This window comes from Hibiscus syriacus, unplaced genomic scaffold (assembly GCF_006381635.1).
Source record: "Hibiscus syriacus cultivar Baekdansim isolate YM2019G1 unplaced genomic scaffold, ASM638163v2 tig00002237_pilon, whole genome shotgun sequence".
NCBI classification, from domain to species: domain Eukaryota; kingdom Viridiplantae; phylum Streptophyta; class Magnoliopsida; order Malvales; family Malvaceae; genus Hibiscus; species Hibiscus syriacus.
The window spans coordinates 12903726-12921632 of NW_024061918.1; the positions used below are offsets into that span (position 1 = coordinate 12903726).

At 33.3% G+C, this 17907-nt stretch overlaps 1 protein-coding gene across 1 annotated transcript; it reads right to left on the minus strand.

Annotated features, from left to right (window-relative positions):
- Window positions 1-471: 471 nt before the first annotated feature.
- LOC120140885 (putative RING-H2 finger protein ATL69) lies at window positions 472-1050 on the minus strand. The gene has a single exon (XM_039155889.1). The coding sequence runs from the start codon at window positions 1048-1050 to the stop codon at window positions 472-474; it is 579 nt and encodes a 192-aa protein (XP_039011820.1).
- Window positions 1051-17907: the final 16857 nt, after the last annotated feature.

The following is a 17907-nucleotide window of genomic DNA, read 5'->3' on the forward strand; positions in this document are numbered from 1 at the left end:
AAATTTAAATCATCTATATCTATTTTATTTTCAATTCAATGAACCTACTAAGAATTATTTCAATTAAAATTAAGAGTAAAATTAAATTTTTGTTATAATTGAAGGGTCAAACAAGATATTTTTTAATGGTTTTGTGTCCATTTTGTAACAAAATTAAAATTTAATATTCATTGTGTAACTTTTAAAAGTTAAATGTTCAAAAGGATAATTTTGACATAGTTTAATGACCTTTTGTAAATTTTATCCTATAAAATTAGGGGTGAATTCAATGAATGGCATGCATCCTAGAATTTTTCCATATAAGTATATATGATATTTTACTCCTATACGTATATAGCTAAAGAAGAGACTCAAGCATAAATAAAAACAAATCATCAACTAGATAGCAAAAAATTGGAATGGTAATGTATTCGTTTTCTAACTAATAACCAAAAATCATTTAAGAAAAAGAACACTATTAACCAAAATCTATCAAAAACAAAGAGAGAATCTAAAACTCAAGTCCTTTGGAGGGTATATATATTCACAACTGCTGATATAGTGACATGAATTTGGAATTGCCCATGGTGGTAAGAGAGTAGATGAAGATGAAGATGAAGATGAGGATATAGATAGGGTAACTTCAGACGATCCACAGGGCGAATTGCGACACAAAGGGCACGAAGCATTCATCTTCAGCCACTTGTCTATGCAATGAGCATGGAAGTAGTGGTTACAGTCTGGTATAGTCCTTAGTGTCTCCTTAGGCTGATATTCAGATAAGCAAATGGGACAAATATTGTCGATCGGCTTGGGAAGACGTCCGCTCTCACCAAGTTTAGTCTTGGGGTAGGAATCAATCGTTAGCCCGTCGAGTCCTGTTATTAAAATATCCGGTGACGGGGAGATCGATGCCGAGAATTCAATACTAGGGAGGTTACCTCTTCGTCCGCCGGTTCTCATTCGACCACCGATGAACGAAATCAGCCCGATTAGACTCAAGAGTCCCGGAATTCCAACGCCAATGATAATTCCTTGGTAGACCCCCTGCAATGGGAAAACGAAAATCATGTTCTATTCATAGCTCTACATTTCTAGGTAGACCCCATAACTTGATGACTGGACCATATTTCTGAGCCAAACGTTTGTCTTTCTTTCCTGCCCACAGTCAACTTAGTTTTATCAACATCCTTTCTTCTTAGACTTGAAGTTTTACTAAAACAGGGATGAGGAAAATTTAATTTGATTCCAAAAATTGATCTTTTTAACTCGATTCGAATTTTTTTTAAATTTAAATTGAGATATAAAATAAAATTTAAATAACTCAAAACTTTTTTGTAATTAATAAATTAAATTTTAAATTTGAATCGAGTCTCTTAATTTTGTATTACATATGTATATCATATATGAAAAAATGAAATAAATATCTATGTATTTCATATGGTTATAAAAAATCATTTAAATTAGAATCAGATAGTACCATAATATTATAGATATTTATAATTAAATTTAAACAGAAATTCGAATAACTTACTCCATTTAAAAAATTTCACATAAAATTTAAATTATAAAATACGACTCGTCAACTAGTTTAGTAATACACAATAAAACAGACCCTAAGGGTCTGTTTGTTTAGAGAAAAACAATTTACCGGAAAATGTTTTCCTAATTTTCTTGTGTTTAGTTCAAGGAAAATTCTTTGGTCAAAGGAAAATGTTTTCCGGTCAAGGTAAAATCACTCATTTTTTTCTGTAAAACAACTTATCGTGTGAAAAAGGGAAGTCATTTTCCAGCTCCTTCAAAGCTCAAAACACTCGAATCATTCTTTGAAATAACATCTACTCTTTCTCATCGGCGAGGATTCAAGCCAGCAACACTTATCTTCTCAGGTAATCAAATCTTCCTTTTTTTAATTTCCAAATTTATGCTTCCTTGTTTCATCCCCTTTCAAAGCTTACTCCTAATCAAAGGTTCACTTTTTCCCCTTTCAAATTAATTTGGGTATTCTTTCCTTTTATCTAGAAAAATCTAATAATCCCTCAAATCTAAAATCTTTGTCAAAAAATTATTGGAGTAAAGAGCCTAATAGCAAGTGCGTTTGTTTCCGTTTTGCACCAAAGTTATTCACTTTTTAGGAGTTCTTTTTTTGCTGTTTTAAAGTTGTTATCCTAAGTTGAAAAGCAATGTAATGGTTGATAATTCCAGTTTTGAAGTTTGTTTCGTGTGAATTTAGAATAGAGAAAATAACCTCAGTGACCGAAAATGCCTTATAATATACGATTTTAACCAACTTTTTTTGGATTTGCGAAAATGACCAACAAATTCGCAACGCGGTCTCAAATTCGCAACGCGAACTCCTATTTTGCAACCCAGTTTCCAAATTCGCAACGCGAATTTGTAAATCGCAACACATAAGTCAAATTCGCAACACAAAAGTCAAATTCGCAATATAGAAGTCAAATTCGCAAAGCGCGTTTATTTTCGCAACGCGAATTTTATTTTCGAATTCGAAACACAATATTAATTGAGAAACACAAATGTAAACAGTATTATCGCAAAACATAACCTAAAACCCTAAATCACAACTCAATCCCATTTCCATCTCTCGCTCTCTACGACGACATTCGTCCCCATCTCCGACGAAATCCGTTTATCTCCATCTCTTAGAGCAACCCTCACAATCATTCACGGTCATAAATGGAAAATCAACCACCGAGGGTTAGTTTAATCTCTTATTTTTATTTTGAAATTGTTGTATTATTATTAGATTTTTCTGATATTGATGATAAATTTACTGGTAATTTCAATACATAATCTATAACCATTTCACTTAGATTGCTTAGTAAATTCATTCGGTTGCTGCCAATATTGCCCTGTGAAGTTAGTATTTGTCTTTGTTTTGTCTTTTTGTTGAAGAAATGCAATTCATTCAAGTTTCAATTTGCAGAAGAATAGTTTTTAAAACTTAAATTCGCAACATGAAAATGAAATCGCAACGCGATTTCGCGTTGCGATTTTCTAGTTCGCGTTGCGATATTTGCGTTGCGGTTTTCTAGTTTCGCGTTGCGATTTTAATTTTCACGTTGCGATTTTAATTTTTGCATTGCGATTTTCATGTTCGCGTTGCGATTTTCATTTTCGCGTTGTGATTTTCATTTTCGCGTTGCGAATTTAAGTTTCAGAAACTACTCTTATTCTGCAAATTGAAACTTGAATGAATTGCATTACTTCAACCAAAAAACAAAGACAAATACTAACTTCACAGTGTTGAGAATTTAAGTTTCAAGAATAAACTACTACTCTTTATGTTGTCCTTGAACCTGCACTAAACCTATATGTTGTTCTTTTAAATGTTTATATAAGTGCTTACTTCTGGAATGTTATATGATGTTTTGTGAACTATGATGGAATAATGACTTGGGTGAATACCGTGCTAGTTTGAAACATATTTGGCTTTGTTTTCACTGTTTAATCTGTTTATAGTGTATAATTTATAGTTTTTGGTATATCTAACTTTGTATGTTTATTGTTTTTGTAGAAATTTTTTTCGGCTGCATTGACCTTAAGGAATAAATTAAGCATAGCCACTAAAATTGTGTCGACGCTTACACCTCTACAAAGAAAATTGTTTGAGGATACTTGCTTCGGGCCATGGCTGAAAGTACAACATCCGGGTGGAGATGCTATGTTGACACGTTTGTTTCTTCAGACCATGACTAACGATCTACCTGAGAGGATACAACGTGGTGATGAAGAGATATGGTTTCATTTTCCTCCGGCGTATACTTGTTTTGGGCGGGAAGAGTTTTGATTAATCACTGGTCTACGCTTCGGACACGATGATGTAACCCGGTACACTAGTCATATCTCCCGCCCATCATGGTTATCTCGGGTTTTTCCTGAGCTGGCAAAGTCGAAGCCGAGTTTACATGTCGATGACTTGAAGAGATTATTTGTTAAAGATAGTTTTACTCGGATGGATGACCTTGATGTTGTCCGAGTATGCCATTTATTACTTTTGCATGCCGGATTTTTAGGCAAAGAGGGCAAACAACCTATCTCTGAGGACCTAATATTATTGGTAGAGGACCTAAATGCATGGAACCTGTTTCCGTGGGGTTTATATCTATGGAAAGCTACCTAGAAGAAGTTGTCGTCTGCCTTTGAGAACCGAAAAAGTTTGCGGGGCGATGGTTCTAAATACACTTTGACAGACTTTACTTGGGCCTTTAAGGTAAGAATTTCTATATAATGTTTTCAAAATTATAATTAATTATTTAACAATTACTAATGTTTGTGTATTATATTATTGTTTTTAGATTTTGATATTTGAGGCTTTCCCCAGCATGCAGACATATGCGATAAAAAAATCAAATGATATTCCTTGGGCTATTACCTGGAAGAGGATCCGCATGTTGGATTGGGAAGAGTTACTCCCATATACGACGATGAATGATGTAAGTTAACACACAAATAATACCATATATAAACAAGTTATTACTAGTACACGTTTAACTTTGTTTGAGCTTTTATATTGTTAGGAGGCCAACTATCCATTACAGAGGCTGACACCCACAAAGGCTGAGCTTGCCACTGATTGGTGGCAAGCTAGTAAGCAGTTTTTTGATGGGACGGGTGATGAGCACCCCCCAGTTCGAGAGTCATCACCTGATCGGGTCGATTCTACAGCTCGACACACAGAGCCATCACCTGATCAAGCCTCTTCTCCACCTCCACCATCACCTATTCCATCACATCATCGAGCCTCTTCTCCACCATCACCTCATGATAGGCGACCGGAAAAGAGGCCACGACATTTATCTCCTTGTTCTCCACCTCCACGGGATGAGTTAGGGGAGTTACGTGATGAGGTCGGTACTTTACGCGAAGACAATGGTGCATGGCATGATGAGGTTCGGTCTTTACGTGGGGAGGTGGATTTTTTATGCAATGACAATGATGCGCTAAGTGGTGAGGTATCTACTTTACGTGATGAGGTTACTACTCTACGCGAGATTGTTTTATCGTTGCAGAATGAGGTTTATACTCTACGCAATGAGGTAAATTTGTTTAATACTATACTAAAAATGCATATAACCTTTTTTATGCATTATTTATTTATTTATTTACTGATTTATGTATTAATTTATTTTCAGTGGCCCGATAAGGTAGATGCTTTACGTCAGGTTTTTCTTGCACGACGGGGTTCACGCATCAGACGTCGTGCACGTGCCATTACGTCTCCGTTCACCCCACTAGTGCCAAGACTCTATAAGAATAAGCCTGATGCACCTATCATCGTTCAAAAGGTGCCTCCTATCGTTCAAAAGGCGCCTCCTATCGTTCAAGAGACCCCTCTCATCATTGAAGGGGCTCCACCCACCGTTCAAGAGGCCCCTGTCATCATTCAAGAGGTCTCGTCCACCATTCAAGAGCCCGATTCACATGGCATCATATGTCAACATATTGATAAACCTCCTCCCGTGCCCGATATGATGGATGCGAGTTGGCTTTCGTATGTGTTATTGGCCAGTACCATTCCTCAGCAGGAGAGAGAAACACTACCGGACACAATTATGATAATACCCTTTGGGCTAAGACCGTAGTTGATTTTTATCTACATGAGTGGAGCAAGGGGTGTTATTCTGACCTATGCAAACTCGACGATGTTATGCATTTGTTTCTTGATCGGTCTTGGTGGGGTATTTTATTAGGGGTTGAAGATAATGGCTATCTCGAAGGGGTGGTAAGTCTTATATTCTTCTTATATTGCATTTTGATTAATTTTTTTTAATTATTAATAAATTCACTAATATATGTATTTTTTATACAACAACATATTGATGCATGGGTGTCACGTCTTCTAATAATAAGGAAATTGAGGAAAATAAGAAATACTCGATGGACTATTATGCCGACGTCTTTTCACGTAGCTCACTTGAAGGATCCGAGAGATGCTTCATATACGTTGGGTAATGGAAAAGCTAAACTTTATCCTGCGTGGTGGGAGGTCGATAAGGTTAGTATTTATTTTTTGAATATTTTAAAGGTTTTCATAAATTTTATTTGATGTGCGCAATTATTTATGATTGTAGGTGTTTATCCCTATTTTGGAACGTCGTCATTGGCTTCTCGTCGAGCTTCAGCTCCCATCCCTGAAGACAATGGTATATAACATCATGCTGAATTATATACCATTGTCTGATTTGAGAGATATTATTTGTAAGGGATGGAGTGCTCATTTGGCAAAATACTTGGACGCGATTGATTATTGGACTAATTATGGAAACAAGAAGCCAAAAAAGTTCAAAGTTACAATGATCAGAGACGATACCGCAACACAACAAACGGAGTGAGCCAGAGGGGATTGTGGTCCTCTTGTATGCATGTTCTTGGAGCGTTTGACGACAGGAAGTAAACACCTTCTACCTCCCATAGATAGAGATAGAGTTGCAGTAGGCTTATGGTTTCTGCATTTTATGGCTCGAGCGATATATGCGAGACGTGTAAAAAGTTTGTATAAACAATTGGTAAGTTTGAGCAAGTGTTGTTAACATATATACTTTTTGTTGGTTTGAAAATGTTTGGTTATGTACCTAGAATTCAATAACTTGTTGTTTGTTGGTTTTAGATGTGTAGAAAGTGTTGTTTGAGCAAATGTTTGGTTTCTGCAGGTTATTCCTGACGTGAGCTGCATGAAATTGATGTATTTGTACATAAACAACTTTCTGGGGTATAATTGTTTTCCTTGTTTAATTGAATTTTACATTGATTTGTTCTCTTTGTAAAAGTTGATTTGTTGAGGAAATAAGAATTATTTTTTGCTTGTTGATTTGTAAAAGTTGATTTGTTTAATTGATGTGTAAATAAGAATTATTTTTTACTTGTTTCATTGATTTGTAAAAGTTGATTTGTTTAAATTCAATATGCATTATGTTGAAGGCAAAAAAGACTGTTGAGGGTACACTTTCGCAACGCGAAAGTCAAATTCGCGTTGCAATTTTCGGTTTGCGATTTTGATTTTCGTATTGCGAATTTGACTTTCGTGTTGTGAATTTAACTTTCGCAACAATCACAACGTGAATTTGAATTTCGCGTTGAGAATTCAAGGAAAACACCTTCAAAAAGATAACAGACAACAATCTGATAAGTGATAACAACTGAACATATCATAGCAATGTTCAAACTCAAGTTACTAATGAATGTCTAACTGAAAATGTATGCATTCACACATAAAATACACATAATACAAAGTTTGCATTTAAAAATTACCTAAGTTAATAAGTCCCAAAAGGTGAAACCGGTTGTGATTGGGATTTTGATTTTGATTGCGATTTTGATTTCCTTTTGCTTGGCACCATATGAGCTTTGGATTTTGATGAGGATCCATACTTTGGTAGAGGAAAAGATGATTGTGATGGCACTGGTGATCCACTGGTCAACCTTGTATGACCACTTTCCTTGCACCGACTACATGTTCATATCCTCTTCTCTTTACCCTTAGACGGTATACGATCGTGATTTTTTGGTCGGCCAGGTAGCATGCTGTCCATGACTGGTGGCAAAACTGTTTGTAAGTCATTCGGTATGTCCCACTCAGAAGGATGTGGAATAGGGTAGACAATCTCGGCATAAGTCTGTCGATATACTTCTGTAGTGTAGCAATCCATAGCGTATGCGCTTGAATCATCTTGGTTTAGATGAAGATCAACTTTTATAACATGGCCACACGGATAACCAGATGTTTTCCATTTCATACAACTACACGTTTTTGCATTTAGATCGACAAGCTCATTTAAGTTATTATCCAATACTTCAAACAAAGTGTTTGAACATGGTTCAACTCTCCATGACGTTGACTTCACAACACGTTTAGTGATCTTTTTTTCAGTCCATGGTGTAACACGACGTTCCAATGTTCCTGTAAATTTAAATAAATAATACTTAGTAAAATATATGATAAGTTACGAATTTAAAGAAATAATACATGCATGGTTTCTTTTCTTGTAGTACCACTGTTGAATAGAGGCTCGAAAAAAATTCCATTAACATAGTAATGGGTAATTTCCGGGAATGATGACTTAGAGCGTTGATTGATTCTGCACTATTAGACGTCATGAAACCATATCTTGCTCCAAGTTGATGTACTCTTGACCATCTTTCAAACCCGATATCTTCTAGTGTTTGAGCACATTGAGGCAAAACACGTCTTAAACAATTTATATGCTTATTAAAATCCACTTCCCGATAAGCTTTTACAGCCTTCCAGTATGTCCATTTATGATTTTTTATACCAGCAGACCTTGATTTTAGATTTCTGTACAAATGAACACTACAAAGTCCATGAAAAGCATCTGGGAAACACCTTCTAACAGCGTTGTCAATTGAGTTTGCCCTATCGGATATGATTGTTAGATTGCTAATAGGACCTATGCAATCCCTAAGATGCCCCATAAACCATGTCCATGAATCAGAGTCTTCAGATTTTCCAACCCCATAAGCTATTGGCAGTATCCCATTGTTAGCATCCATGGCTACTGCTAATAAGTTTACTCCAAGGTATCGACCTTTCAAATGTGCTCCGTCAACTATAATAACTAGGCGCATGCAAGTAATAAATGAACGAATCTACAAAATAATATATACAAGAAATATAATCATTTAAATGTGAAATGCATGTAACTAACAAAAATGAGTCAACAAAGTTATATTGATTTACTAATCGCAGCACCAATGGCGATAAACAGCAACTCAAAGCATCCATCTCTATCTATTTTGATATGAGTTACCGACCCAGGATTTTTCAGCTTTAAATTGTGACAATAAGCCGGCAGTTGGGAAAACGATGCTTCTGGAGACCCCCTCAACAATTTCAAGGCATAACATTTGGCTCTCCAAGCTTGAGAATATGAGATACTAATCTTGAACCGAACATTCATGTCAGTCATAATTTCATGTCCCCGATATACTCTGTCATTTATAAACAATAACTCAGCCAGAAAACCACCCAACACCTTTTTGTTTGCCTGTCTATGGTGAGAAAAAACTTGGGTTCTTGAACGTGTATGTTTATCAATAAAATTCCTAACTTGAAACATTTCGCAATCTTTTATCCTCTTTACAATCATACGCCACGTACAGTTTTTGTCAATCATACACTTTGTTTCGAAACGATCTTTGCTTGATTTGTTAACTTTTAGTTGATAGCCATCTTCCACACATTTCATATACAAAGCTATCTTCAAGTCTTCCTTTGTATCAAAACAATCATCTTTCTTGATATGAATAACTTTTGTATAACAATCAACTGCTATCTTTACCAACTCTTCTTCCGGTATCTGAAGTAATTCTGGCATATTCTAGTTATACTCCCGTGGCATTTTCTTCTTTTTCTTTTCTTCGGGAACTTCTTCTTCTTTTTCTTCTTCAGGGTTATATGAATCATATAATGGATGTTCAACATGTTCATTCACATTCGTAACTTCCTCCTCATTATCATCAACAACATCTTCCTCGGCAGCGGCTGTTTCATCATCAAAATTCGGGTATTGACCAATATCAAAATCATTACACGCAGGGTCTGTTTCTTCTTCTGAAACATCATCAAAATCCGATTATTGACCAAGATCAAAGTTCGGGTATTGACCAAGATCAAATTTCGAATACTGATTAGTACTCACAATTTTTTCTGTTGGCTCATAATCGTCTAACTGGTCAATACGAAAACCAAAATTTGGTGCTGAAAGTTGATTGGGATTTGGATTAGGAAAAGGTTGTGGGTTTTGAGATTGTGTTTGGTATTGGAAATGTGATGAACCAAATTTTCTTGGTGATGAAATTGTGGTGGAACCATTAAATTTTGAGGTTGATAACAACGTTGTACATTGTGAGCACTATAAACTGGGGTTGAAGAACTGAGTTGATTACTACCTGCTACTGACCCAACTTCACTACTTCTAGGTTCAACAACATACAATGGAACATCATCTTGCGAAACACTAATGTAAGCAATGAATCGTTCAACATCTTCATTGTCGGTTAGCAATAAACTTTACCTTTTCTCTGATAAGATAGCCTAAATCCACTTAGAGGCTCTAAATTCAATTTCTTTGCAACACATAACATTAGAGTTTCATAAGTTAACTTTTTTAATGACAGTTTTAGTTGAAGATTCATGGACATATTGTAAAACACCATGAACATTCTCCCATGACCCTCCAAAACACAAATCTATTCAAACATGATCAACATTAGATGATTTCATTCTATAAATTGTAAATTAATTTACTAAACAAACGAGCTATAAACTAGATTTCAGCACTAACTTAGAGAAAAAACATACCTTTATTAAGTTGATAGTTGATAATTTGGGAGAGAAATCATTGAAAATTTGTATAGAAATAAAATTATGTAAAAAAAAATTAGAGATGGGGAAGGATGTCGTTGGATATAGGAACAGATGTCGCCGGAGAGAGTGATAGATAGAGATGGAATGAGTTGCGATTTAGGGATTTAGGTTATGAGTTGTTGCTGCTGCGTAGTTATATACCCAAAACATTTGTTTTGCGAAACTAAAACCTGTTGCGAAATTAAATTCGTGTTGCGAATTCAAAAATCGAGTTGCGAATTCGAAATTCAGTTGCGAATTTAAAATTCAGTGTTGCGAATTTGACTTCTGTGTTGCGAATTTGACTTTTGTGTTGCGATTTACATATTCACGTTGCGAATTTGGAAACTGGGTTGCAAAATAGGAGTTCACGTTGCGAATTTGTTGGTCATTTTCGCAAATCCAAAAAAAGTTGGTTGAAATCATATATTATAAGGCATGTTCGGTCACTGAGGTTATTTTCTCTTAGGAAAATCTTCTCTATATCTAAAACAATAAGGATATATGGAATCACCTAAATCATTGAAATAAATCTAATAAATTAATTATATTTCTCACACACACATATATAACTACATTTAATACAATATTTAAAATTAAACACGAATTTATCTATTTTCTTTTTTGTCTTTGTTAATCGGCGGCAGCACCAACTTTAATGTTAGTTACCGACCGCCAGTATTCTTTTTTTTCTTTTTTTTTTTTTTCTATATCATATTTTTAATTTCTTTTGTTTTTTGATTTTTAATAAGTTGCCAGTATTCTTTATTTTCTTTTTCTTTTCTATATCGTATCTTTATTTTATTTTATTTTTTATTTTCAATAAGTCTGTCTGTGTTGCACGTTTTCATATGTCTTTATGACACGTTTTCTTATGCTTTTGGTATGTTTTTTCACTTCTTTGGCCTTTTTTATTTATATTTTTTTCTAAAGGTTGATTTGACGTCGCTATGACTGATCAATATGACACTTATCTGATCTCTTGTGATCTTCCCTGCTTTGGACCCTCGGATTGAATTTGAATACCAGATTTTCCTTTGTGGATATTTTTTCACGTCGCTTAAGTTTGAATTGCGGTTTGTCGGTGGTATTTCAATAACTTGATCCCCTTTTGTTGTCCGTTTGTCGATGTGATCAGATATGTTTGTATCTATCTTTGTTCTAGTTTCTTGGTTGATTTAATCTTTCCTTGTATGGTCGTTATGTGACCTTAAGTTACTAGTTTTGTTTCAATGATTGTAGGACGGTTTCCTAATTATGTGTTTAATTTACGATTGTGGTTGTAAATTTTTATTGTAATTTAGGATATTTCCCATTTTGAATAAAATTAGTTCCTTCTATAAAAAAATAAACATGAATTTAAATTTTTTATATTTCTAAATTAAATTAATTTTCTTTTTTATAATTATTTTTCAATAAATGATATATGAATTATATTAAAATTTTATTTAAATAATTCAAAGCCATAAAATAATTTAAATCATAAAATAAATTTATAATTCCAATCTTAAATATTTGTCTTCAAAAGATCTTTTAGAATTATTTCTAATTTATTTTAAATTTATAATAATTTTAAAAATTTATAAAAAAAAATAAAAAATTTAATTTGATTTAAAAATATAAGAATCTTAATTTTTTTATTTTTAAATCTTGCATTAACTATAATTTGATATATATAATTTATTTATTAGATTTATTTTAATAATTTATTTCTACCAATATATATAAAGTATGTGATTTGCCTTGGTTGTTAAAGTGTGGGTTCTTATCTTCAAATCTTATGATCACCTTATTATTTCCATTTTTTATGTCATAATTCAAAATAATTTATATAAAAGGATTTTCCAACTTATAACAAATATGGAGTTTACCCCAGCGATTAAGATACCACGCGGAAGCTTTGATCCCAGGTTCAATTTTTACCAGCAGTATATATCTTTGAATTTGTTTTCCCTTTAAGCATGTATTAACACATGCACAGTTAGAATGGTAATATTAAAATTTTAAATTAAATTAAAATTAGAATTAAATTAATAGAATATGTAAGTACAGAGAACCAAATATATAATTATATCAATTTTACTAACGCTACATCACCATCTCCATTAAATATTAACGATGTCGATTAGTGGCTTGATTGATTAAATTAAAATATTAGTGATTAAAATGAAAATAGACAATAATTAAGTGGTCACCCATATAATTTACTCAAAAAATATTTAGCATTTTAAAAATGAATGAATGGACCAACAAATTGTATAATTCATGGCAAGTCCAAATTTTGACAATACTTGTATTTGGATTATTTGTCTTCTTGTTCTTTGTGGACATCATTTTTAATTTATCGTATTTTGGTTCATTAATTTGAAGGTTAATATATTGTTTTGATAAGTACATTATGATCTATAAAGAATTTATACAATTTAATTAATGTGTTTGTTTTAATATTCTTATCGAATTTATTTTGATGTAAATATTCAACATAGCAGCATCTGCCGAATGAAGTGTTTCTGTGACGACTTTAAATTTTGAGTCAACGTTTGAGTGTTGATTCGAGAATTTATTAAATAAATTAATTATGGTATGGAGATCCATCGGTGTAAACTTGAGTCTAATGGAGTAAAAAAAGTTAGCCTTGTAGAAGATAAAAGGGTATTTTTTTAAGCTTAAAAAGAATATGGAAGGAACTAATTAAAGTGTGATTTACCCGTATGGGAAAATCATGACTGATTTATGAGGATTCTTTTTTTCTTATAGATGTGGGGTCTGTGGAAGAGCAAAAAGATTTTCTTTCCTTCTTCCTCTTCTCTTTATCTTTCTCCCTCTTTCGTCTTCTCTTTCTCTCTTCTAGAGCAAAACAAAGAAAAAAATTCACCTTTCTCTATCTCATTTTTCAATTCGAAAATTTAGAGGTAAGATTTATAACCAAGAATTCTTGAGCTTCATGAAAAGCTCTCCATCTCCAGAAAATGTTGTTGCGAGATTTCATGAAGTTTTTGGAGGGTTGAACCTCAAAGGCTTCCTCACTTGTTTTTTCATGTGGTTTACTTGTTGTTTAAAAGTTACTATTCTTCTTTGGGTAAATTACATATTTAATACCTAAACTATTAGTTTTGGTTTGTTTAGTACATAAACTTTCAATTGTTTTCAAAATCATATCTAACATTTAGTTTTTGTTTCATTTTAGTAACCCATCGTTAAAAACTTAACACTTTTAGTACATAAACTACAAGTTTTGGTTTGTTTTAGTACCTAGACTTTCAAATATTTTCTTTAAAACTTAACATTAAATTTTGAATGGTGATACTTAAATGAAAAAAAAATAGTTTCTATTGCCTAAGCGGAGACATCTCAATGCTCTTGACTAGAGATAAAATAATTCAACATTTACCGGAGAAGCCCATACAATGAGCAGAAGCATCTTTATGCTCGTAAAGGGGGTAGGAGCATCTCAACTCTTGTAGGAGCGGAGGATAATAGTCCTCGCTTAGCTCAGGAGTTATGCATGACTCATATGGGCAATGTGTTGAGAAAAAGTTTACGAATATATAATGACGTTTTATGCGAAGAATAACATCTCAGGCAAAGGATAGTCTTTCTCGCGGAGGATAAGATCTCACGTGGAGATTTAGGGTGAAGATGTCTACCTTTTAATGTTATGAAGGACAATAGAGGCATCTCGACTTTTTCACTTAGACTCTAGTGACGAAGGTAGAGGCACTATGTTAAAAGAAAAGGTTTTGTTATTTGAGTGAGTCTTTAAACCATGTCTCTGTTTATGGAACATTTAATTTGTTAAGTGGATGAAGGCATGTAAACGCTCATGTTACGGAGGATCGCTTCGTCCTTATAGACACATATTAGGATCTTATATCTTGAGGAAATACTTTTACGCCCTAGGTATATCCTACAAAGAATCCTCAACGATTTATGGTGAAAAGATTGGTGTTATCTCATTATTTAGTGAAGGTCAAGGGTATCTCCTTATAACCTTTAGTGGAGTTTTCATGGCGTAGGGGTTTTTTCGTATCGAAATCCTGGAGGCTTGATTTTGAAGGACTTTTCAGTCACCCAAAATGTGCTAAACGGAGATATTTCAATCGTTTAACACAATTTTAATAGGATATTGTCTGGAGAATTATTTATTGCCATGTTAACATGGAAAGATCTCAAATAAAATACTTGAAACCCGGATGGAAATCATAGGAGGAAGTCTTTGGAGTTTAACCCTCCCAAAACTCCAAAAAAGCTCATGGTCACCACTAAATGAGATGGTATGCTCATCTTGAAGTTCATGATTCTTACCTTAAAATATCATATTGAATCAGGAGATTGAATAAAGATGAAGCCTTTGTAATGCTAGCAAAAGGGTAGGGAGAAGGAGGCCGAAAAGGGTTACGAAGAAGAAAATTCTACGAGAGAGAGATATGAGAAAAGGGGTCTGCTTATTACCCCAGATATGCTTGCATGATTCAGCTAGAAGTTTTCCCGTATTAGCCATAACTTTATTCAATGGAAAATTACACTCTAAGTCCTTTGTATTTTAACCAAAATTCAAAAATCTCTTTTATATCTCGAACTAGATCGACTCTTTATCCGATTGAGCTCAAATCTCCAAACTTTAATTAATCTATTCAATTAAACCTCGATTCTTTATCTCGAACTAGATCGATTCTTTATCCGTTGTCTTTAAATTTTGAGTCGCTGCATTTTCATCTTATCACGCGTAAGGGAGAAAAATCCTTGATTTGCATTTCTTAGCTCTTTCATACCTTGATCTTGTATGTGTGAGCCAAACCCTTCAAGTTGAAGCTTATAAGACATATCACATGTAATATCTCAATTTTCCATCAAATTTAGATTATAAGGATAAGAGCTAACTTAGAGTTTGAATTCCATACAATTGATGGCATTTATTCAAAACCTTCTTGTGTTTTTCTTTCTTCGTTTCCCCCCCATTCGTTTTGCTTCCGTTTTCTTAAGTTTTTACACTATATTGGAAAAACTTTTAAGTTATAACACTTCTATTTTACGTACTAATTTAGATAATATATTGGAATTTTTTCATCTAAGATCATAGGATTTACTTAATTGAAGTCTAGCCCGTGACAAAAACACGTGGCTGACTTTTCCATTTTACCTTCTCTCTCTAATTTATTACCATTTGTATGGGTTGTAGGTTACCATCATTTAAGGAAAAAAATATCTGATGTGATCTTGATCCAAGGGTGGTCATTAGTTTAGATCCTATGGGATTCCACTTAGATTTGACACCTTTGATAGCATTTAAATGTGGTACACTTATACGAATTACATTATCTTAATATTTAAAGAAGTAAATGTTGTTAATAGAGATTATGAGTTCGAATATCAGAATTATAGAAATGATTAGGTGTTTATTGTCAAATGATTAAGAGTAATTTTATATTGGATACTATTTTATAATTACATTAACTTATTAAAAAATGTAGTATAATTATGTTGTACGATTTTTTAGTTTAAAATTAATTTATGACGGTTTTAACTTTAAAAACTATATAAATTTATAATATTTCCGGTTCCACATAAAATGTTACACTCTTGATAACATTTTTTAGTTACAAATAAAAAAATTTCATTTTCTAAACTTACATTAACTAGCTAATTATATTTTACACACACTATCAAATATGGGAGAGAGACCTTCGACGAATATGTGGAAGAGATGAATTTCGAGAAATTTGAACCTCGATGCTAACTATATGATAATTTGTTTTGGCAATTTATCTATTTATGTGAGGTGGAAATGAGAAATTAATAACGGGTAGTTATTACAATGACAGCATGTGTCGAGGGCAATGTAACAAAATTTAAAGCTCGTTCCAATGATTGATAAAAAGTTCATATTTAAAATGAGCACACATATATTGATAATAGAAAATTTTTAAATAAATAAATATAAATAAAATTTTAGAACAGACACCATCAATAAAATAAATAATTAATTTAAAAAATAAATTTAAAATTGAACACGTGCCCATTTTCAAAAAGTTATAGATCCACTACTGATCCCCTGATATAAAAAGGCATTGTTTTGCATTGCTGTCCAATAACAATAACAACATTGTTAAGAATTGAACTATGAGGGACTCTTTTCTTGTAACACATGTGTAATAGTTGCATTATTAATATTTCATGAACTTATCAAACAATTTTAATGATGAAAAAAATTATTTTTAAAGATCTTAAATTCGAGTAATTATATTTAAAGGGTGGGTAAACATTTACGATAATTGAACTTAACATCAACAATCGTGGCTAATAATATAGCCTTAGGAATGGGGAAAAGGCAACGTTTGTAAATAATTAAATGTGCTTTTTTTTATCTTCAATTATAATTCCATTTACTGTTGAAAATTCAATATTAGCCTATATGTTCACACCTAAATTAATTTGATGTCATTGCTTACATCAATTTAGTTTTGAAGTCATTGCTTACATCAATTTAGTTAGGTGAAAATTAAGTATTTTTCTCATGTTTTAATTTCAATGGTTTAGATTATTTAGTGTTTATTTTAATGAGTTGTTTAGATTGTTTCTTGTAACCTATAAATACCCTACTTGTATTTGAGTTTTATCATCCAACAATCAAAGCTTAATTATAAGCATTTGAAAGCTTTCTTAAGAGTTCTTCCCTTTTGCAATTTTGTGAGATTATTCTAAAGAGAGTTTTTTTCGATCAATTAGAGTTTTTACTCTATTTTGATTCAACAATTGGTATCCGAGCCACGTTTTTTAAGATCTCTTGAAATTCTGAGTATGCTCTGTGGCTGCAGTTTTTAACTGATCTTCCACATCAGAAAATATTTCTTGAGTTATTGTCGAGGTTATTACAAACCTTGTGGAGCTTCTTTGTGTTTAGAGTAATTTAGTACTCTGCACGTTTGTTACTCAAGCTTGTTCGGTGTAGTCAAAGCCTTGCCGTTAAGATGGGTGATCTTCAAGTAGTTGGAGGAATCAAGAAGCTCAACAACAAAAACTACAACACGTGGGCAACATGTATGGAGTCATACTTACAAGGTCAAGACCTTTGGGAGGTTGTCGGTGGTGGTGAAGTTACACAACCGGCGACAGAAGATGCTAATGGAATCTTGCGAAAGTGGAAAATTAAAGCAGGCAAAGCAATGTTTGCTTTAAAGACCACAATTGAAGAAGAAATATTGGAGCACATCCGGGATGCTAAAACACCAAAGGAAGCATGGGACACTTTTGTTACACTCTTTTCGAAGAGGAACGATACAAAATTGCAACTTCTCGAGAATGAACTTCTATCAATGGCGCAACGCGACATGGCGGTTGCCCAATACTTTCACAAGGTGAACTCGATATGCCGTGAAATTTCAGAATTAGATCCGACAGCTGCTATTGGGGAAGCCAGGATAAAAAGAATAATTGTCCATGGTTTGAGACCCGAATATCGAGGGTTTGTTGCCGCTGTACAGGGATGGCCGACACAACCATCGCTTGTTGAGTTCGAAAATTTGCTTGCAGGTCAAGAAGCC

Coding starts and splice junctions, on each gene's coding strand:
- LOC120140885 (XM_039155889.1), bottom strand. CDS start 1,050: ATGATTTTCGTTTTCCCATTGCAGGGGGTCTACCAAGGAATTATCATT.